The following is a 23,704-nucleotide window of genomic DNA, read 5'->3' as shown; positions in this document are numbered from 1 at the left end:
CCACTACTGGCCTCTCTTCTGCCTGACATGGTCCATTCATTTGGCAATTATGATAAAACAGTCCTAACTTCTCTACCTACTTCTAACTCACAGAGTGCTATTGTTTTGCTCTATGATGAAAATTTTAAATAATCTTTGGATCCCTCTTGCTTCCTATTAAAGTCTTGTTGTGCGGCCCTACTGTAATTACAGGGAGGTCCGCTCTGAACTGCCCTGTTTGAGGTGAGCAGAGTAAGAGAATTCCAGCAATTGAGTGCCCTCCGCCATCAGCACACCAGTTCTCTTGTCTTCCCACAATATTTAACAAGGAAAGCAAACAGGAAAAGGTTGACATACAAATTAAGAGGACGCAGCAAAGAACTCCCCCAAATGTCTAAGCAATCCTATTTCTTTCATTGGCTATTGGTACTTAAGGCTGGAAATTTTCTTTGGAATATGTCTTGTGTGTAGGAATGCATAAAAAGATAACACCTTGCAAAAAGTCAAACATACAGGTTTAATAATGTGCAACTGATGAAGATGGTTTATAAATGAAATACCACCTACACATTTAGTTCCCTAAATATATTATGCTATTAGTCATTAAAGTTAAGACCTATAAGTACAAGTTTTCCATATGTGGAAAAGTAAATCTGCTTTTAAATTAAAGAGAAATTATTACTCTAATTCTTAAAAATAAAACTATCAGAATATAATTCAAGTGTAGCTGCTCAGAATCACTGAATAAGTTTAAATTTGATAATAAAACATTTAAGTTTCAACCAATGCACCTTTGCTGAAGCCCATTGAGCTGAAGTAACTTCGAGTCTGGTTTATTTCCGTCACATACATTTTCCAACAAGAGCATGTACATTCAGTATAGAACATTTCCAGCAACAGTTGCAGGCCTTCTAGTTTCCTTTCACAGTATATTTTAGTGCAAAGCACTAGGAAGGGTAAATGTTTTTCTAGCTCGAGAAGCATTTTATTATGACCTTGTGGAGCTCCAACATTTTAAAATCGTATACAAAAAGTATATAGATGGACAGAGTGCCCCCTAGATACAGGTATGAACCTATATAAAAACATGGTATATTTTGTTGTACCTTTAAAAATTATAATTTGACACAAATTACTAAAAAATAAAATAGTCCCTAAAAAGTACAAAATGTTAATACACAAAAAGCCTGCCCCAAATTTCATAAAGATAAATGTACTTCTGTTTCTCCTAAAATCTTGATTACAAAAATGGACAAGAATTCATTATTCTCCAAGGTTTACAGTAGGAATCAAATATTACCTAAAGTGGTCATTTAAGATTTTTCTTGGGAAGGGAAAAGAAAAAAAAAAAATCAAGGTTTCTATCCCTATCTTTTTCTTTTCAGGCAATATTTAAAGAAATAAACTAGCATATTAGAAGTGGTTGTGCATGGATTGTCTGTATCTATAAAAACATCACTAAGGTATCTATTACCTTCATATTAACATTAGTAAATGTATGGCCTTAAAAAAAAAAAGAAACTGGAAAAATTAAGTTGCCATCTATCATTAAAGTGCTTGTGTATAAAACTTAAAGAAAAATAGGGGAATGTTTAATTTCCACAAAAACCTCAGATATTAACAAATGAATAGGTAGTAGTAACCCATACATGACAATGAACTGGAAATTTCTTAGAGCATCTTTTCTACAATGTAACTTTCAAACACTTAAGTGCTGGAGAATAAGTTAGGAATAAATGGATGTGAAAATAATTACAAATATTTAGTAAACTAAATATTCATAATGTGTTGAGACTTTTTGCCTTTTGCTCTTATCATATACTAACTAGAAAAAAATATATATGTATATATCTGTACATTCCAGATGAAAATGCTGCCAAATAAAGTAGAACAACGCTAAATTCCCTATGATAAAAAGTCTATGTCAATTAAAAATCACCAGAGGTGATCTTTTCTTCAACAAACTATTTGAAAAACAAAATTGGCAAAATTTTTGTTAGAAACAGTAGGCCAAATGCACAAGGTCAAGAATAGTTAGCCGACAGACTGTGATGACGAAATGTAATGTCCCAGTTACGTGAAAGTGCTGGAGGAGGCAGGGAGGGCCTGAGAGACAAGTGGTCAGATGGTTATTAATTTAGTCAGAAAACAGCAGTTACAGTTGAATGCTTATGAAAATGGTTCTCTCTTTTTCCTCATAGTACCATCTGAAGATGTTTAGTGGTGCTAACACCAATTTAAAGTCTTTCCACAAAAATGAACTCCAAACCTTTCGTACATCACTTGAAGTTATCTGAGGAGAAATGGGAATAAATGAACACTTTTCAGTTTACTAATAATGTCTTGTTTTCAAAGTTATACAATAGTGACTTCTAAAAGATGATCTCACCTCAAGTTTTCCACACAAATAAAAAAATATGTGATTATCGAATCACAGCATTTAACTTACACAGTAGTCACACTATAAATACTCTGCTTTAGAACCAGAATCCAAAAACTAAGTTAATACTCATTTAGATACTACATATCTTAATACAGGGGACAGGTATTGAAGGTAAACTTTAAAGATATATATGAAATTTGCAATAACAAGTGTAAAGAACTTGCTCCTTATCTTAGATCTCATTTTTTTTAAGTCTACAATTGTTCCAAAACCTTCTAAAAAATATCATTTTTCTTTCTTCCCTGTAGGGATTATACTTTTGTTGCAACAACCACCACCAAGAAAGTACCACTTCATAGTATTAGCTGTGCTGAAACGGTCACCAAGAAGTTTATTTAAACAAAAAGAAAGAGGATTTGGGACCTCCTAAATATCCTTTTTTTTTTTTTTTCCAGGTAAGAACTAAAGAAGTTAAAAAAAAAAAGAAGTAACTAACACATACTCCCAAGAAGAAAGGGGCGGGAGGTGGGGGTACTTATCACATTTCCCCCTTTTCCTGGAAGCACTATGGTCAACATAAATAATAATAATGCTCATCATCTAACATCAATTTGGGGATTTTTTTTCCGAGCACAGCACTTTATTTAGCCATCACAGACTAATTTTTACAATAATTACAGTGCCTCCAAAGATATCTCCTATAATTATCGCCTTCACAGATTCCTTCTATTTAACTTCCCTAAGATGCATTCATTAGTAGCCTAAGTTGCTGAACCAAATTAAACCTGTGCGAACAGTTAAACAACGACTAACTGTAAACATAAGCCAATGCAAATGTGCATCTATTTCACAATATTGAAGGGGCAACCACTGACCTTGTGCCATCTACCTAGAACTAGACTGCACTATCCTGTGGAAGTAAGTTCTGAAGTTAACGTTTGTTCCCAAGCCACTGAAATAAGGGTCACAAGAGACAGGTGCACTCTGCCCCTTGCTCTTGCCGTTCCCATTGTCATATGTGGAAGCAAACATGGGTTAAAATGGAACCATCTATAAATTATGGTCAAAATGACTAAAAAGTTTGATGGGGTGGGGGGTGGGGGTGGGAAGCAAAACTCTGTAACTGTTCCTCACCAGACAAGAGCCTTAGATCTTGTATTTCGGCCTTTGGTTTTGTTTCCTTCAGGTGAGTTGGAAGCATTTGCCTTATGAGTTTTCTTATGATGTTCAAGGTAAGTCTTTTTGGCAAATGCCTTTCCACACTTATTGCATCTGTGAAGAGAGAAGTTTTTTGTGACTTTGACTTCGATGCCGACGTCAGCTACTTCGTATTTTTTACTAGGAGAGTTAGAAGTGCCATCATGTTTTGAATCACTGTGTTTTGCTTCATCCCTCGAAGGGCCTCTTTTTGCCACTTTATTGAGAACAAAATCAATGGGCTTTTTTATAGCTCTGATCTCTAAACTGGCCGTTATCTTCCCAAGGTAGCGGGAAGACTTTTTATGAACCACAGTTATATGTCGAATCACGTCACGCTTTCGACGGGTTTCGTAAGTGCAAAGAGGACACTTGTAGAATTTAACATAAATGTTATTTCCATCTGTGTGCAACTCAATGTGTTTCGTCAAGTTCTGTTTGGAAGTAAACTGGCGTTTACAGAGTTTACAGTAAAGTTGCTTAAAGTCAAAGCCAGCTGAAAGTTTTGGTTTCCTGGTTTTCGGCGGGCCACCTGCAGCAGGCGGACTAGCTGATTTAGGGCTTTCAGAGTCTTGCCTAACTTTATTTTTCTGTGCTGCCGGTGTGCTCCTTTTTTCATTTGAATGATTTGTTCCCCTTAATTCTTTCTGTGGAGAATGGGTAATAGAAGGGGGTGAAGATTCTACAGACTCTGCTGGTTCAAATTTAACGTTTATTTCTGTACTGTTGGCAGTATTATTAGGGCCTTTCTCTCTTTTAGAGTTTGTTCCAGAAAGAGTTATCTTGTGTACAATTTGCATATGTCTTTTAAGCATTATTTGTGAACTATATTTCCTCTTGCAAAGGAGGCATTTGCATGCAGTTAAATTGTATTCAGTCTTTGAAGACGACTTCTGTTTTCGAGTCTGAAAAGATTTTTTAGGAGAAGCAGAATCCAGGAACAAAGGTTGCCCAGGCTTTGTTGCTATATCAGGAGTAATTGAATCCCTCCTTAGTCCTCGATGAACTTCATCAAAATGCCTCCTTACATTTGCTTTTGTAGCAAATGATTTACAGCACACTGGACAACTCCGACTCAATGGAACTAGAACATTCTTACTGCGTCCTTTAGAGGACTGGTTTGGGTTCTTTCGTGTTTCGATGTATTTTTTTAGTTCTTCCATTTTTTTCTTGTGGACTTTGCGAATATGACGACGAACACCTCGTCTGGAATTAAATTCTTTTCTACAGAGACAGCATATCAACTGGTGGCCAAAATCAGAACTGTCAGAAGTTTCCAAGTCAGCTGGAGACTCCTGAGGTGGTTCATCAGGTGGAGGTGTAATTTCATCTGCAATGATCTCAACAGGAGGGGGCTCCACTGTTTCCACTTCTGGGTCCGGAACTGGTGCTGTTTTAGACTGTTCAGTGCTGGTTTCCTGGACCTGAACCTCCGTCTGTTCAGGAGTACTGCTTGCCTCTTGGACTTCAGCAGGATTATCGGTCCTTGAAATATATTGAAACACTGCATTCTGATTGGTTTCTATGGGTTCTAGCCTAATAATATATTCTCGTTTATCCACATTGGGATATATGGCTTCTAGGAGATCGTTTATGGCTTGGCTTTGCTTATCATTTACATCAGGAAGGTCTATTAAGAAAAAACAAAACAAAACACAATTTTAATCTGAAATAATGAACCTGCTCGAGCCCGCTGACATTTGTAAATGTATCAGGAGGCCCTCTCCACCTTAAAGTTTATAATATGGTTCATATTTACTTTTGCAAGAGTATTACCTATTTCTTAGTATTTTATGACGATAAAACTAGTAGAGACATGCTCCATCAATTGAATTGTGCTTTGCTTTATTGCACTTCACAGTAATTATTACATTTTTTAAAACTGGAAGGTTTGTGGCAACCCAGTATCAAGCAAGTCTATCAGCCATTTTCCCTGCAGTATACAAGCTTCCTTTGTGTCTCTGTGCCAGATTTTGGTAATTCTCACAAATTTTTCCATAATACACACTACTCAAGATAGCGTGAACATCATTTTTACATGTATTGGGAAACCGAGAAATTCGTGTGACTCACTTCACTGTGCTATTTGCATTATTGCAGGGGTCTGGAACTGAACCTATAATCTCTCGAAGGAATGCATGCATTAAACCAAAAACCAAACCCACTGCCATCAAACCAAATCTAACGAGCAGCGTCAGAGGTCAGAGCACAACTGTCCCATATGGTCTGTGATAGTTACAGACATGCCACATCTTTGCCTTGAGGAGAAGCTGGTGGGTTTGAACTATCGACTTTTTGGTTCACAACCAAGCAACTAACCACCCAAAACTGGATTAACAAAACTCAAATTTGTTTTAAGTTAAATTCTTATCTCAGTATGCAAAGGTTTAAAAAAAAACCAACCCAGATGCTATCTGAAGAGTACCTTCCAGTCTCAGAACCCAGAAAAGATAAAACATCATGAAGAGTGTTACTATATTTTTGAAAAATTATTTTAAAGGGGGACAAATAAACAACACTCCTACTAGTTTTATTTATAATAAGCTTATCTAATTGTGTGAGGATAATTTGAACACCTTAGAGAAATGAAAGAGCATAAAAAGTTTTAAAGATTTGTAAGAGAACATATAAAAACATCAATGGAATGAATAGAAGTTATTTACGAAACTCAGTTCTAGTCATGGTTTCTAATGTGACAAATGATTAAAGTATAACTAAATTTATTTCAAAAAAGAGAGTTCATTTTATTTACACGCTCTATAGACAAATGTTCCAATTACAACCCAGTTATCTGACACCCGGTAGGTTTCCGTGAACAACTCTGAAAGCTGGAACAAATACAGCACCAAAACTGCTATCTACTTAAAAGTCAAGAAAAACATCATCATAGTTCTTATAGTCTATTACTCTTTCTTTTTCTAAATGGATAAGGCAGTGTCTATAGAAAGTGAAACGCTTTCACAAAAGCACTTCTAAAATGAGCATTACTAAAATTGTACAATAACCCAACAGATCCAGTTATCTATTTCCCTTGATAAATCAACTCCAAAAATAACCAAGATAACGAGTAGTTACTGAAAAATAAAGCTATTTTTCTAGTAGTACTTTAATTTAAAGGTTATAGTTTATTGCCTTTAAACTTATAATTCAATGGTAAAACTAAGTAAAACAAGATCAAACAGTAGTAAACAACAGGAAAAGCTTCCAGACAAACATGATTTTTTTCGGTGTCATCAGTAACCTATACTTTAAGCCATCTTCACACGAATATTTCATGTGAAGTATATGGAGTATTTGGAATTTGCATTTCCACCTAACAAAAAAGTTAAGTTGAAAATGCGCAAAATGCAACTATGGTATCAAATTGACAAAGTTTTACATTTTGTAAATTCACTAGGAGCTACTTGTACAAGAAATAATGACAGTAACCTGATACTAAAATACTTAAGTGTATTCACATTAGTTCTCTAAAGCAAAAAGATACTGCCATTACATACTCTGCTAAGGTAAACACACAGATAAAATTCATTTAATCCAGCAAACATTTGAGTCAGCAAAGACTTTCTTGACTCACATCTACCTTCATCACATAAGGCTATTTTGGGGCTCATGTTAGCCTGTGACAAAAATTTTAATCTCTGATATAATGACTGATCTAAATTTTCACTGAAAATAAAACTGATCTTCAAATCAAGAAGGACTGAGAAAACACTAGAGCAATTAATAAAGATTACTTAATGCTCTCCACCACTCCAAGAATTCAATCATTTATTCATCCTTTGCTCTCTATTTCCAACCTTCTCATTTACTTAAGAGAAATCTCAGTAAATAACAGTACCTGGTAACAAGTTACTAAAGAAAAAAAAATACCATGAATGTGCCCCTTTAAGACAGACAGCATTAATATTTTATAACTTAAAAATACCCTGGTATAAACTGTATGGCCCATAGAAACCATCAAAAACAATCCCCAATATTTTAGTACAAATAAATAACACTCATAAGTCTAACCTCTTTTATGGTATCCTTAGGAAAATCTAAGTGGGAAGCATGACATGAAAGTACCTCTGTAGGAAATTGAATATAACACTGAGTCATGTGTTTAATTTTCTTCTCCACCATGACATTACCTGTAAGAAGCTATTGATAGCATTTTAATGCAAAGGTTTAGCTACAGTACAGAATATGCAACCGCAATGAACATCACAGAACATGTGAATAAAACTTACTGTCATCCATCTGAAGACTTGGTGGACAGTAGAATTTTTTATGGGTAATTAAATTTGGTAATCCTCTGAAGAGACTTCGGCATAATTTACATTCAAAAATAGTGTCCACATCTTTTAATAAGATATGTTTAAGTTGTTTAGTTCCTGTGAGGAAAAACAAAAGGCAAAAGAAAACTTTCACATACACATCCAAATTGGACAATCACTGTTGACAGTCCAAAAGTGCACACCCTCTTTGAAAAAGAAATCTAGGCATTGCTAACTTCTGCCATATTATGCTTAACACTAAGTCATAAAGTAAATGCTAATAAGCAAAATCTCACTATCATTTGATTGTTAGGTCAGCTAAAATTGATGCTCTTGTTCTAAGCTGCCCATCAATTCTTAAGGAACTCAAGGCAGTGGTTCTGACACCTGGCTGATCACAATGACCTAGGAATAAAGATGCACCTGATGCAACCCTACAGAGTCTGATTCAACAGATCTGGAGTGAGGAAGTAAAATAAATGGTCCTCCACCACTCCTTACCATTGAGCTAGCTGATTCGGCTAGCTAGCTCTTTTTGGTCTTAGGAACAGAATATAGTTTTTACACTCTACTCGTTAAAGTAGGATTCCTTAAAGCAAGTCCAAGCTGTATTACAAGATTGCCTACGATTTTCTTTTTAAATTCAGCTCACTTTATTTTAGGTTCTTGGCCAACTAGGGACGATGGCCACTTATGTGTACTAGTTGAGAATCCCAGCCCATATGAGAGAAAATTCTGAAGTTTGCTTGCCCTCCCGTAAGCAGTATTACTCAGTTTTTCTCCCTCAAAATAGTGAACTCAACTGTAATCAACCACCGATAAACTACTGGTTTAATGTGTTTTTCTCCACTAGGTTATAAACTTCAGAGCAGCCAAGACAAAACCTGTTTTATCTATAACTACAGCTTTCTGCTCTAAGAATACTCTCTAAGTAGTTGTTGAAGAAATCATCAGTCAGACTTGGGAACTACTACTTGATCTTTGAGAACCTAAGCGTCATGTTGGAAAAAGCAAAATAAAAACATCAACCAGGAATAGCATGAGAGCCATGGGTCTTCTGTCACTAGTTCCCAGGTCTTTGCCACATAGACATGAATGAACTTGGTCTACAGTGCTTTACTAATATGCCTTTTGTTTCCTCAGATATAAAAATATCAACACTGACTTATATTAAGGAGGGAAAAGCCAGCATGCCCCAAAAAAGGTCTTTATGATCTGGGTTGGTGCATCAGTCAACAAACATTTACTGGCTAGCAAGCCCTGGGACTACTCAAGAGTATAAACGATATCAGTGTCCTAACACAGCCCCCCCGCCCGCTAAAAAACCCCAAATTTTCTTTTTTGATGTCTTGGTTTTCAGGCCTGTTCCTGGGGTTAGTTGGCGTGTTGATGCAGAAAATCACATTGGATAGACCGCATCAGCTCTAGTTTCTTAGATAGGGTGTTCTTCTATACTTTCAGCTACTGAGTTAGACTCATTATTTTATCATCCTAGTTTAAATGTGAGGAGAATTAAAACCCACAAATTACAGAGTAAAAGTGGTGAGAAATACATGAAAAAGAATTAAGTATTAAGGGTTCCAAGGGACGTATGGACCCACAGTGGCTCGTTGGTCAGACTTGCGCTGTGGGTCTAAAGTCAGTGGTTGGAACCCACCAGTCGCTCTGCAGCCTTCAAAAGACTTAAAGGTTTGAAAACCCAAAGGGGCAGTTCTTCTCTGTCCTGTAGAGTCACTATGAGTTAGAAATGATTAGATGGCAACGAGTTTTTTGTTTGGTATGGGAGGCTATGCAATATATCCCCAAACTACAAACTGGACACTGCACAGCCGGAACACAGCTTGAGAAGAATGAAAAGAAAAAAGAAAACTGAAAAGGCACATAGAGTGAAGGTGTGGGGGCAATTTAGAGTGTCAAATATTTTGTGTCATAAATAGAGGTCATAAATATTTTGAAGATCTAATTTTTTCTTCAAGTTACGCAGTAAACATTTCAGAACACATTTTAACATATAGAAATCAATAGAGAACTGATGTTAAGTGTTTCAGAGGTTAGGTTCACTACAAGCTTCTTTGTAAGAAAAATCTGACTTTTCAAGAGTTTCTGTACACAGGTAGAAAGTCATGTCACCTTATAACATGACTGGAATATCTTAATTTCAATAAAATCTTAACTTACAGATCCATCTTGGGTTTCAGAACATTTGAATCTCTATTGATTGTACCAAACTCATTACCAGTCATTCCATTATGACATAGCAACCCTATAGGAGAGCGTGGAACTTCTCCTCCTTTGGGATTTTAAGGCTGTAAATCTTTCATGAGAGCAGAACGCTTCATCTTTCTTTTGCCGAGTAGCTGGTGGGCTTGAACAGCTAACCTTGTGGTTAGCAGTTAAACACATAACCCACTACGCCATCAGGTCTCTTTATTTATTGTACAGTAACTCTTATTTATGAACTCTTTTTAAGATAACAAATAGGAACTCCTTCTATTCAGTGCCTAATAAAAGTGAACTGATAACTTTGGGAAAATTCCAAGTTCATGCAATTTACACTGTTCAAATATATCTTTGGATCAGAGGACAACATATGCGGAATAACTTGACCTAAATATTTCGTACACCACAAACTATTTTAAATAAAACCAGTGTGCCTTTCCTCTATATCAGGCTAGCGAACACTACATTAATATATCCTGATTGCTTATGAGCAAGAAGACTGAAGAACGGCATATGGTATAAATTCTGAATCGCAAAAACTAGAGCTGATCGGGAACACTAGTGACATTTTTGGAATCAGCAGCAGGTCAATATACCCAGAAACAAGTATAATATTTAAGGCACCAAAATGTGTGCTGGTCAATAAAAATTGGTAAATGTTCAATGTTTCTGAATCAATATTTTAAAACCTAGTAACACTTAAATTTTCAATACTTAAAATTCTATTGCAAATGGATTGGCAGCCAGATTATCATAACTTTAATAAGTCTTTAGAAATTCCAATTCTGATTGCATCTAGTTATGTGAAAATCTGGGTCTAAATAATCTTTGTGCTTTGATTTATTTATTCTGTAAAACAAAACAAACTAAACCAATCTTGGAGATTATGAGGTTTTGAAAACATGAACTGAAATCTCAAAAAAACAAAATTATATACCAGGAAAAAAAAATCTTAAAATTTAAGTACAAAATTATTCTACTGAGAGGAAGAATATAACGAAATGTGTTCTACCATTTCTCAAATCTAAATCTAGGTTTACGCCCCTAAAGTATATGACCACAAACTCACAAATGAGAAATTTGAAGATTCACGTTATCTTTTTTTTCCATCATTTTACTGGGGGCTCATACAACTCATCACAATCCATACATATATCCGTTGTGTCAAGCACATTTGTACATTTGTTGCCATGATCATTCTCAAAACATCTGCTTTCTACTGGAGCCCTTGATATCAGCTCATTTTTTTCCCTGCCTCCCCTTCCCCCTCCCTCATGAACCCTTGATAATTTATAAATTATTATTTTGTCATATCTTACACAGTCCAACGTCTCCCTTCACCCACTTTTCTGCTGTCCATCCCCCAGGGAGGAGGTTATATCTTTATATGAATTCAAATTCACACACATTGTGTGTATTCCATTTCACATCACAAGTTAAATTGGTAAAAGGCTGCTAATATATCTAGTTCATAGTTAAGCTCATAAGTGACAGATCAACTATGAGAGGCAGAGTGATGACAAAAATGCTTTTGGATAAACTTCTTTGATTGATCTACATCGAGTTCTCTGGAGGTGAAGTTAGGAATCAAGCCAGTAGGAATAAAACAGAAAAGTTTCACCTATTTTTGCTCTAAAGGAAAAGGCCTGGTAAACCCATACTTAAGATTCAACTGTCTTTAAAGACAGTAATAAAAAAAAAAGTTAACTAGGAATACAAAAATAATCTGAAGTAGGTTAAACTTAAGAATCTAATTCATCTAAAGGTTTAAAAAGAAAGTATAAAATAGCAAATTTAAAACATAAAATAATCTGTAAAAACATGAGACTATATTTAAAAATATCACTGTGAAAATATAAGACTTTACCTTTAAATCAGACAGATCACTTATTTTATCAGGGTCTCTCAATCATGGAAAAACAACATTCAGTCCTAGTTATTGTTAGTTATATTAAGTAGAGAGTATATAAAAGCATCTGGCTCTAATCTTGACTAACCACCCTTAGTCATCAATCACGAATCTCCCCGACTCCCCACACACAGTTATTGTGGTCCCAGCTATACAAAGTTTCTCTCAATTCCGCAAATATACCAAAGGTCCAAGCACACATGTACAGGCCCTCATGGGAGCTTTCTCTCTCTAGCTCTCTATCAGACTCATTCTCAGTTTCCAAACCTTCGCCCACGTGGGTCTCCGTTTATATAACATTCTCCCACTTCCCTGGCTGGGCTCATTTCCAGTGATTCTTCAGATCCCAAGTTAAAGGTCACTTCCTCCAAGACCTCTTCTCTGACCTCTCTTGTTTGTTGTTGTTGTTTTGCTAAGAATTCTGCACTCATTTTCCCAGGGCACCCTATACTTCTCCTATACTAGCTTGCCTCACGATCTTTTAATTAGCTACTTCTCTCTATCCTCGTGACACTGGAACTTTCAGAGGATGCTGAAGGTGTCGTTGATGCTCACTTGTATATCCCAGCTCTTAGGACATCTGGCATTGCCAAATGGCATACTAGGTGGGAGGGCCTTCTCCATGCATAGCAGAAAGTCCTCTTCAGATAAGAGTCGTTTTCATCTACAAGACGTTGACCAGTGAGTCAGAAAAGGGACTGTAATGATTTTCTCATTTTATTTAGATGGTTAACCAGTAAGATGTACCACATAGCATCAACACTGGCACTAAAAGTTTTTCTTTAGTTTAGTCACCACTTGTTGCTATTCTCAGAGACATAATGATTTTATTCAAAACTAGTCACCTGATTGTTTTGCTCACCAGTAATTATAAGCAACCAACTGTGCCTCTAGCAATAGATCACAACTTTGCGTCTCTGAGGCAGTCACAGAGATGGTCACCTAGACAGCAACAAGAGGTACCTGCCCCCCCAAGTCTTCATCCTGAGGAAGGCTGCGCCTTGCTGCTTTACCCCACATTCTTCCTTTTCCTATACTGATCATTCTTTCTTGCCTGAGGTGATTAAATGATCTTAGAACTCCTTTACTGTTTAAACATCAATCAGAATATTTCAAAACCTCGAGCCTCCGAAGAGGAAGGCTTTAGTGCCTAAAGATTAATTAGTTAATGCATATCTTATATTATCTTTTTTGCATATCTGACATTTTCATATATAATAGGTATTCAATGAAAATTAGTTAAACATCACCCAGGGCTTATCTTGTACTACTCATTAGTAGTAAGTGCAGTATATGTGCTGATGACAATGCCTCAAAGATTTTTTTCAAAAGGAATCCAGTACTCAATTTTAAATAAAGTTGGTTGACAGTCAATTTATAACTTGAGATAATATTAATTCTAACGTCTGTGCTCAACAAAGACAGCTCGCACTTTTTCTTTAAAACACTGGCATTTGGTCAATGACAATTTTAAGCTTCACCAATAACGATACTGCAATGGTCAAAAAAACAAAAACAAAAATCTACCCTCCAGTATGGCACTCTCAACATATTATTGTTACCTCTCAGGCCCATCACAGGCTTTTTGTCTCAAGAGTCAGGGCTGAAGTGCCATTGTCACCAACCAGTTTGAGCTTTGCCTAAATGGCAGGGCAGGTTGCTTTAAGCCGTTGGGGTGGGTGTGGGGGTGGACTTAAAATGTGTTCTAACTAATATTCAAAACAGACAGAGTTCCTTGCACAGTCTACTATAGTCTAAAGGTAGAATCTTTTTTTACACTATATGCTAGCTTTCTAACATTATATATCTCGTGAATTTAAAAGATGTCACCTTCATAATTAAGATATTAAATGATTATCCTCTTTTCCACCCATTTTTGTTTCAAAGAGCATTTGAAAACTCCTTTGCCTCCGCCATAAAACTAAAGAGACTAAAACAGAACAGTAACCTCAATTACATAAATTTTAAGTTATCTAATGGTAGCATACCTTTCTTTTATTATCTAAATTTTTAGAATAATTTAGGGAGAAAAGGAGGTCAGGGAGGAAGGAAGATAAACAAGAAGTACTCACATAATGGGGAAAATACTGGAAGACACTGAGTCACTGATAGGATCCAAGAAACCTAACACAGCCAGGCAAGGCTCTAGCAAAGGGGAAGACCCAGTCAAGGAGGTACAGGATCCCAGGAATTGAGATCAAACAGCAGATCTCAAGCCAGCAAACAGCAGGGATTTCAAAGCAGAGAACATGCAGGTCAATGTTAAAGAGGCAGCCTTCTAAAAAACTGAGGCATCTATCTGTGGCCTGATGTCCTATGAGAGTTGACCCTACTGTTAAGTAAAGCAAAGATACAGAACAATGTGTACAGTCTACCAGCATGTGTATAAGGAATAGAGACGCTTATCTCTGGAAGAAGACATACCACTCATGTGGCAGGGTTGCCTGAGCAGAGAACTAGGGGACACCGTGGTAAAGAAGCCTGCTTTTCACATTCTACAAAGAGACAGCAAAAACCTCATGGAAAAAAAGTTGCATTATCTTTCCATTCCATTTTCCCAGACTCCTAATTACTTTTTCCTTTGTTTGAACCATAGGCATGAATTACATATTGCAGTGATAAAATCTACTCAAATTAATTTACAAGTCAAGTAGCCAAAAATAAAGTGGTCAAGAAGGATTTATAATTTAAAGCTAAGAAAACAGTCCCAGGTAAAAGCTGAAGTGTGAGGCAGCGAACCTGGGTCAAAACTGGTCAAGCCACCAGCATTACACCCACTAGGGTTGGTGAACCTTCTATGAGTCAATTCATTCCTCAGACAGAAGCCTTTTATGAACTTCCAAGTTGGGTAGGAATGAATACCAGGTCATGGACGACCCACGGTAAGTGAGAGAAGGTGAGTCATTTACAAAGAGATGATGCAGGAGCTGACACTGGCACCCTGGGCTTGAAGATAAGGAGAGACATACTAACACATTGGCTGCCGCAACTGATTTACTCTCTATAGGCCAACAAGCATGAAAGTACAGACTTTAGAACTCTATCTTCAAACATCTGTCAGAGATACACAGCACCACCAGCATAGTGCTTCCCATGTAACGTGTATAACCCAGTTGTAATGGGAAGAGTCAGGAAAGAGATGAGTCATTGAGGGTGAGCTTGGGAGGAGGATGGGACAGGAAGGAATGGACAATCTCTGGGTTAAAAGAGATCTTAGTCCCTATGTCATCTGGCCTACACTTCTATCTCATCCTCCCTGAGTTACCAACTAGCCTGAGGTACCAATGGCTTGGAACGATCTCATTGCTAAAGGGTCTTAATAGGCTATCAATTTCCCAGATATGCAAGCTTAAAACAATGAAAATTTCTATTTATGAAACATTATTGAAGTCAAATAATTCTTTGCCCAAAATTATACCACTCAGTATATTTCTAAACAACTCTAATTTAAATTATTTGAAATTAAAAAATAGAAAAAGTCGCAGCAGTCAATTCAGACTCATACTAACGCTATGTGTATCACAGGAACACTGTACCCTGGAAGTGTTCTAAGGCTGATGTTTCAGGAGATCACCAGGTCTGTCTTCCAAGGTGCCTCTGCGTGGACACAAACCTCCAACCTTCCAGTGCATTATGCATCTGCACTGAGTGCACTGCACATCCACACCACCCAAGGATGCCACTGAGCATTCAAAGAATTAAAATTTGTGGTGGCTTGTTTTTGTTCTTTTCACCATTTGCCTAAGTAAAAAATTATTCTGATGGTAAATTTGTTGAGGATATTTTTGAAACGACCAAAGTTCCAATGATAAACATAAATATGGCTTTGGTAATATCATTCTGAATCAACCATTCCAGAATATGGTTTCTTCAACTTAGATAGTAAAGAAATGGCAGACAGAGAAAACAGGACTGCAGTGCAATATGAAAACCATGAACTCAGTTTTTAAATATTTAAAAATACTCGAGATTTTCAGCACATTTTTAATACAGTTTTTGTGGTAAAATTAGGTGCCTTGGCTGGTAATCGGATCGGCTTATGCTTGAGTACATACATAATTACCTCCCAAGGTTAGCACATACACATATTTTGGGGGAAAGATTTTGCTGAAAAGGCATTTTTTACAGGAGAAACAATTTATAAATTTCCAAATTCCAACCCTCTCGATCAAAGGACACTATGTAATAAACTGAAGCAGCATAAAATAACCGTACTAATTTCAAATTCAAAGTTTAAAAAAAGAAACCTATAGCCAGGCATATTACTAGATGTGAAAAGCTATTCACCTTGGTTCCATGGCATGAAAGAACAAAGGGAATTTGTATCTCTATTCTAAAAGGAGCTAAAACAAACCCTTACTACAGAGTTACTCTGTTATGCTAGAAATAGAATATTTTAAACACTGTCCCTAATAAGACTTTAACTATATTTACCAAGGGAGAATTTTTGGTTAATTCTGCTAACCACGGGTAGTTATTATAAGTACAGAACAAGCAACAACAACAAAACACACTAAAGCAGGTAACCCCATAATCCAGCAAGAAGACAGACACATGATGTACACGAAGTACTTACTGGGTTAAATATACATAAAGGTAATGCCAGGAAGAGAGAGGGTGAAACACCTAAGAAATCAATTACTGAAATTTAGATGGGGGGAAAAAACCAACAAACAAATGCTTTTTAATTGAGATAAAGGAACATCCTATTTTTTACAATCTTAAGACAAATATCCATATATACCATTCCCTTTTACAATACTTAAAAACAAGCATCCTCAAATGTTTCTCATCAACATAAAATGAGTAATTATGTAGAAATACTCTTTTCTTCCACCCTCGGAAGCCGTGCACTAAGACAGCAAGCTTTGAAATATTTCACCCTCAGAAACTGTGCACTAAGACAGCAAGCTTTGAAACATCAGTTAGGTCTCTACCACTCATGTTTTGTCTACTTGTGCACCTCTGACTGAAGAGTTTATGACTTCAGAGAAGCCAAACCAAGAGAGGCAGACAGGTGGATCAAAAGAACTACAGCAACCTAAGAGCTGACTACTAACAGAGTTCTCAGTCACTGATACGTAGTAAGCAGCACCAATTTGAAATCCCTGGAGTGTGACTGTATAAAAAATATACTTATACTATGTACAATTCTTACAAGTATGTAATAACGAAAAGAGTTGGGCAAATAGTTCTGAAGATATCAAGGCAGGAATAAGTTTTGTCTATCATGTGCTCTATTAAAGAGAGTGAAATTCCAGAAACTCCAGGGTAAGGCAGGAGAAGGTGAGTCACATAAAGAAATAATAAGGTAATTAATCGAGAGTCAGTGCCATATCAGACATTCTAAGTAAATTGTCTACTAGGTCAGAGTTTATAAAGCCCCAGTCTTGTGAGCGTTTATATAAAAATATGCCCCCAAAATAGCAAAGGCTCTTTAAAAGAGGCACTTTTTTAAAAAAAATCATTTTATTAGGGGCTCATACAACTCTTATCCCAATCCATACACACATCAATTGTGTAAACCACACTTGTACATTCATTGCCCTCATCATTCTCAAAACATTTTCTCTCCACTTAAAACCCAGGCATTAGGTCCTCATTTTTCCCCCAGCATTACGCTCCCCCCCTCCCTCATGAGCCCTTGATAGTTTATAAATTGTTATTTTGTCATATCTTGCCCTGTCCGACGTCTCCCTTCACCCACTTTTCGGTTATCCGTCCCCCAGGGAGGAGGTCACATATAGTTCCTTGTAATCGGTTCCCTCTTTCCTACCCACTCTCCCTCTACGCTCCCTGTTTCGCCACTCACACCACTGGTCCTGTAGGGCTCATCCGCCCTGGATTCCCTGGATTTTCAGTTCCTATCTGTACCAATGTACATCCTCTGGTCTAGCCAGACTTACAAGGTCGAATTGGAGTCATGGTAGTGGGAGCGGGGAGGAAACATTTAGGAACTAGAGGGAAAGTTGTATTTTTCATCATTGTTACATCGCACCCTGACTGGCTCATCTCCTCCCCTCTGCAAGGGGATCTCCAGTGGCCTACTAATGGACTTTGGGTTTCCACTCCGCACTCCCCCCATCATTCACTCTGGTAAGATTTTTTGTTCTGATGATGAAAAGAGGCACTTTACTACCAAATATACCACATTATGTATTCCTTTAAACCACACTAAATGTTTCTTTTAACATTAACATATGCAGACAAAAAACACTGAAAACATTCTTTAGACCAAGTCGATATCTACCCATTCACTTTTAAAATATAGTAATTGAAAGTAGTCGATAGAGAAAGCCAATGTACACAGTGTAATAAGTTTTGAAAAAGTGTTTGTAAAGACTTCTAAGTAGCTTTTTAACTACTGAGTAAAGACTGAAAAATATATCCTAAAACATTCATACCTGATCGAAAGCACTCAATTATTTGCTGAATGCCAGATTTGGATGTCTGTAGTGGTTGCTGTAGCAAAGGAGGATCTCCAGGTTCCAGGATATAAACTACATGGAAGACAAACACCCGCCCCAATCCCCACAGAAACAGGGTTATTGAAATCATTTATTATTGAAGTAAAACAATGGTTTGCTAGCAATTATGTTAATGATACTTATACTTGTGTGTATATGTATAGTTATAGATATACATCATCTTTGCAATGCAAATGAAACAATGGGAGAACACAAAACAATTAAAATGTTCTCAATTCAAAGCTACGTAACACTAGACAGAGAGGAGGTACAACAGCAAAGGGTCTACTGCACCGTTAGTGTTATTTAGTGCACATTCCTGGTTCATTCCCCTCGCAGAGGAACTACTGCATTGACTACAATCCTAGGGCAATAGTAGCCTGGCTACACTTCAGAAACCGTTCTAGAACCCTCTGGACAATCTGGTGCAGCCCTCTGAGCAATCATGAGGAAAACTCAACAACCACTGAAGGAAAATGATAAATGTAACACAATGCTCACGGCAGCACTGTGCATAATTGAGAAACATTTCACACAATTTAACTCTCTCTATAGGGGCCAGACTAGATTTCCAGGCAGCAAAAACAGGTCTCAGAAAGCGAAGCCCCATTTACATTAGCACATATAGACACGGGGAAATTTAAGTGTGTTTGTGTACTGATATAAACACAAGACGAATGAAAACTTTACAGGTCTAGCTGGTGGTCTCACAGGGGTGAGGTTTCACATTCTGCCTCACACTTCTGTGCTGCTTGCATTGTAGAATAAAGATATTTTTATAAAAAAGTATAATTATTTCCACTTTAAAAAAAGTTTTACTTACAAAGATCTCTATCATCCCTAAACAGGCTAGTGGGGCTGTGGACTACGTGGAGGGTTGCTAACTGGCAGGTCAGAGGTACAAACCTACCAGCCATTCCACCGGAGAGGGGAGGCTGTCTACTCCTGAAAAGACTGGTGCTTTCAGAAACCCTAAGCAACAGTTCTACTCTGTCCTACAGGGTCGCTTAGGGTTGGAATTGATTCAATGGCAGAGGTAGTGAGTTGGCTATCACCCTACTTTCCAAAATTGAGTTTTCCCATCAATTAAAATCTGACCATTTTAATTATCTCATTGTGAATCTGCAGTAATGTTTTGTTCCCCATCATCCAAAACCACCAATGTTGTGTGAGAAGTTACAGAAGGTTATTTCAATACTGTATGATGCTTCTGAGCTGAGGTTTGGACCACACACAGCTTTCTGATAATGGGGTTAAAGTCTGTTGTGCATGTATACAGATACAGTCTTAAAGAAGAAGAAAAAAAAATCAAGCAAACCCACTACCACTGAGTCATTTCCAAGTCACAGTGCCTGAGTTACGGTTTCCGAAGTTTTATAAATCTTTAGAGAGCAGATAGCCTTATCGGTCTCCCTCAGAGTGGCTGCTGGGTTTAAACCAACAACCTTGTGGTTACTAGTCCAACATTTACCAGACAGCACCACCAGGGCTCCTAGGTGCAACATTAGATAACTCTTTATGCCTAAGTCTTATAGTTTGTGCAGGCAAATGGCAAGAACTACGTCTTGGTGTCAATTCACTTTATTATGTCAAATTTCCCCCATTTTAAGGGACACATAAGGGATATTGTATAGATAAATTAAAAATATATACACACACTCATTTTGAGAACATCTGCACATTTTGAGAACATTAAGAACACTAACAGAGCATTTGTTTTTTCTGGCATCCACTAAATGCAACACATGTACGTTAACCCTCGGATCTCTCTTGCCTCATACCACAGACGCACAAAGATCAATCGATTATGTGAGGATGGCATGAACTAATGCAGAGAAATCACTTCCACCAATACTTGGAACATAGTAAGCACTCAACACACGTTAAATCAGCAATATTATCAGCACCGTGCGCCAATCCATTTATTTCCTGACACCACTGAAAAATTGTGTCAAAATCAATGACGAGAAATACAATTCTATCTTTTAAAGAAACAAATGCAGAAGTTTATAAATAAGACTGATGATACTGTTCGTGTTAGATGGAGTTTCTAGTATTTGTGCATTCTAACAGCTGATGATTATTCTAAAAACAAAGAAAAAAGAGGGACAGAACACACACCTCTAAGAACTAAAAATGTCAAAGTCTGGCTCTGCAAGCCGCAAGAATTCTAGAAAGGGAAAATGAAAAAAAGAAATAAATAGGGATGGATATGAGATAAAAGTATAGACTTTTCTTTAGAGCCCTTTTCTCAGTAAGTACATGCTTCAGAAAACGTTCCCTAAACACCAACTTCCATCTCCACACACACCACCTCAGCAACTGCTCTGACACATCCCGGTTAGCTCGGCTGTGGCCCACTGTGAAACATGAATTCATACCACGTAGCTCCCATGGTAGGAAATGATTCTTCATTTGAAAACATACCCCCATTAGAAAGCATTACATATATCTGTGGCTTTCAAAAGTTCTCCTCAAGTTCAGATCCATCTCGATTATATGACCATTTTAGAAAGAAGACAATACCTCCCCCTAATCAAGATCAGCCAAGCCGTTAGAAGTTACATCTATCCTTCCAAAAACGCACTTGCCAGAATAAAACACCTGTTTTTCTGTCTCTGCTACCTTAAAACAACCCATGCCAACAATCCTTCTACTTAGGAATTCTGGGATCTGCTTCAAAACAGGGGTTGGGGTAGGGAACCCTTCAGGGATGGAGAGGGGAATATAGATGAAAAGAGATTGTCCGTCCCTGTACAACCAACTGAGGAAGCTGTGTAATGGTTAGATCAGGTTCCTGATACCACTTTCCGTTTAATGCTTAAAACTTCCAATAATTAAAAAAAAAAACATTCTTACAGCATAAGAGCAAGATACTGTATCTACTCTGTCCTATAAGATGACTAAGAGTTGGAACAGACTCAATGGCAGTGGGCTATATATGTAAATATAGGCTTACAACACCATCACTGACAAGTTGTTATATCAACCATTAGGACACAGCGTCCTCCTCAGGAATACACCACCCACCACTGTCTGTAATTCAAATGAGGACCCTCTCTCATCCAGCCTGTTAAAAGAATTTCTCAAATATCATTTCTTCTTTTTCCTTCCATCTGAGGACATCACTTTTAATAATCATTCCAAACATATCCCATTCAGCCCTGGAAGCATCCTTCCACTCAACAGGTGCCTTCCTCAGAAATCTAACAAATCTATATGGTATCAAAAGAATTAGAACAGGACTAAATCTGTAAAAAGTTTTCATTCTAATATTAAAAAGCAAAGAACTACTTTTGACCCTTAATCTTGGAGGGGAGGTGGACAAATAGGAAAAGTTTCAGACAAAAGATGAATATGTGAAATTAATACCATTCATCAGATTTCTTGCAAATAGAAAAAAAGATACAAAAAAGTTCCAATGCACATTTAAATGCTCTGGAACACCCAGGAAAACATTTTTTAAAGGCTTTATATCCAAAGGAAACTATAATCACTAGAATATACTAATGACAGTAAGCTCACAAATTAGCTTGCTTATTCATTTGTTTATGCCTATGCCCCACCCATTAGCTGTAGGAGGAAAATTCTGTTTGTGTTGCTCACATTTAAATCCTCATTGCCCTGGACAGTGGCAGGCCAGCACCAGTCAGGACTCAATAATAATTTGTCCAAAAAATGACTAAGTAAATGAACAGACATCTTTCTAAAAAAACATGATTTCCCAAATGAACTCATCCTACAGAGTGGCTTGAAGAGCTCTCAGGAATAAACAAAAAACAAACCAACAAAAAAAAACCTGGGCTAAAAGGCTGGTAGACCACAAATATAAAAAACATCCACATCTTTGTACTTCAAAACAAACTCTGTTCAAAACTTGCTGAAACAATTAATCTCTCTTCACTTCAAATATACAAGATAAGTGGTATGAAAAGGTTCTGAAAGTTAGATAGGGCAGGAAACATCTGAAAAGATGCTAGAAATTTGCCAGCCTGGGGTCCCCTGTTTCCTTACTGATCTCCACAAAGTGCGGTGGGACAGTAGTCATAATATAACTTTATTCTCCTGTGTACCAAAGTCCTCTGGAAATAGCTCTTCTTTACCACTGCCATTTGTTCCTATCAATTAAACGTTCACGCCACTTAAAATGAATGCTACAGATATGCCTAGAAAGAAAACAATACCCTCCAAGCAGTTAAAAGCGTCCTTCAAGAAGCAAGAGAAAGCATAAAAATCGTAACCAACTTTCAGTTTAAAATAAACAATTTACTCAATGAGTCCCTTTTAAGTTGTACTTCTAAATATTAGTGGCAGAACACATCAAAGTCCTAGGAAGCAGAAAAACTGGCAAAAGTTTCTGTATCACCTCTCAAAGTTTGCTAAAACTCATAAGACTTAAAAGCACTTTTTTTTTCATTTCATAAATTCAGCTTAAAAAAGAAAAAGGGCCCCCGGATAGCCTTAAAAAAAAATCCTTAAACTCGACCGAAGCAAGAAAACTGTTCACTTCGCTAGGCGGTTTGATCTACGCAAGAAAGTTTTCAAACGACAGCACTTAGCAAGACCTGATCCTCCCAACATTTGGAGTTCTAAACGCCTTTTTAAAAAATAATAATAACAAAGCCTCCACTACCTTCCTTTCTAGGTCTTAAGAGAGAAGTGTCTGATTAAAAAAGGCATGAGCAACGTGTCGCTGTTTTTCAGCTTCCATGAAGCCATTTTCAGGAAGAGAAACGCTAGGCTGCTCCTAGACGTTCCCCACTTTCTACCCAGTGCCGAACCTGGGGTGCCCACGGGGACGCACGGCTAAGCGCAGGCTGCCCAGAGAGAAAAGGCAGAAGGTCGCCCAAACCACTGACGGGGACACTTGGCCGTCCCCGTGGGAAGGGATCACGCGGGGGGGAGACCTCCTGTTGGGACAGACTTCTCGCTGCCTCCCCGGGGCACCTTACAGCCCTGCTCCCTTTTACGCACGACTCCAGGGCCGGCCCGAGGCACGCGGGGCTGGAAGGAGCTGGAAGGTGGGGCTGGCCCCGGCGGGCGAGGGACACTTGGGGCGCAGGCCAGGGCGGGGGTGTACCTGGTTCACAGCATCCGTGGTGATGGTGGTCAGTCTGACAGTATTTGTCCCTTAAAGGCATTTTCAGTGGGCGCGACCTACTTTCCTTTCACTGGGAGCAGCTCTTCATCGCGGCCGGGCTGGGGAAAGAAGCACAAACGCGTCACTGGCCCCGAACTTCCTGGGGGGCCCTGGCCGCACGGGCCCGACCCGATCTCCCCGCCGCCGGCCCGC

General features: G+C 37.8%; 1 protein-coding gene across 2 annotated transcripts; it reads right to left on the bottom strand.

Moving 5' to 3' along the window:
• Window positions 1-477: 477 nt before the first annotated feature.
• ZNF800 (zinc finger protein 800) lies at window positions 478-23,574 on the bottom strand. Of its 2 annotated transcripts, XM_004707788.2 has the most exons (5): window positions 23,492-23,574; window positions 18,349-18,444; window positions 7,789-7,932; window positions 3,497-5,189; window positions 478-2,272 (listed from the first exon to the last, which is right to left on the bottom strand). In XM_004707788.2, coding segments are annotated over exons 1-5 (1,995 nt in total). In that variant the 5' UTR covers window positions 23,553-23,574; the 3' UTR covers window positions 478-2,271. The 2 variants fall into 2 exon arrangements, with proteins under 2 accessions (XP_004707845.1, XP_004707844.1); XM_004707787.3 differs by having other exon boundaries at window positions 478-5,189.
• Window positions 23,575-23,704: the final 130 nt, after the last annotated feature.

The sequence above is a fragment of the Echinops telfairi genome, unplaced genomic scaffold, assembly GCF_000313985.2.
Source record: "Echinops telfairi isolate 266 unplaced genomic scaffold, ASM31398v2 ScPeMD7_23;HRSCAF=83, whole genome shotgun sequence".
In the NCBI taxonomy this organism is placed as follows: domain Eukaryota; kingdom Metazoa; phylum Chordata; class Mammalia; order Afrosoricida; family Tenrecidae; genus Echinops; species Echinops telfairi.
This window is presented reverse-complemented; position numbering and strand designations above follow the sequence as displayed.

Coding starts and splice junctions, on each gene's coding strand:
- ZNF800 (XM_004707787.3), bottom strand. CDS start 23,552: ATGCCTTTAAGGGACAAATACTGTCAGACTGACCACCATCACCACGGA. Junction 18,445..23,491: donor CCACGGATGCTGTGAACCAG/GTACACCCCCGC, acceptor TCTTCCATGTAG/TTTATATCCTGGAACCTGGA. Junction 5,190..7,788: donor AAGTCTTCAGATGGATGACA/GTAAGTTTTATT, acceptor TTTTCTTAATAG/ACCTTCCTGATGTAAATGAT.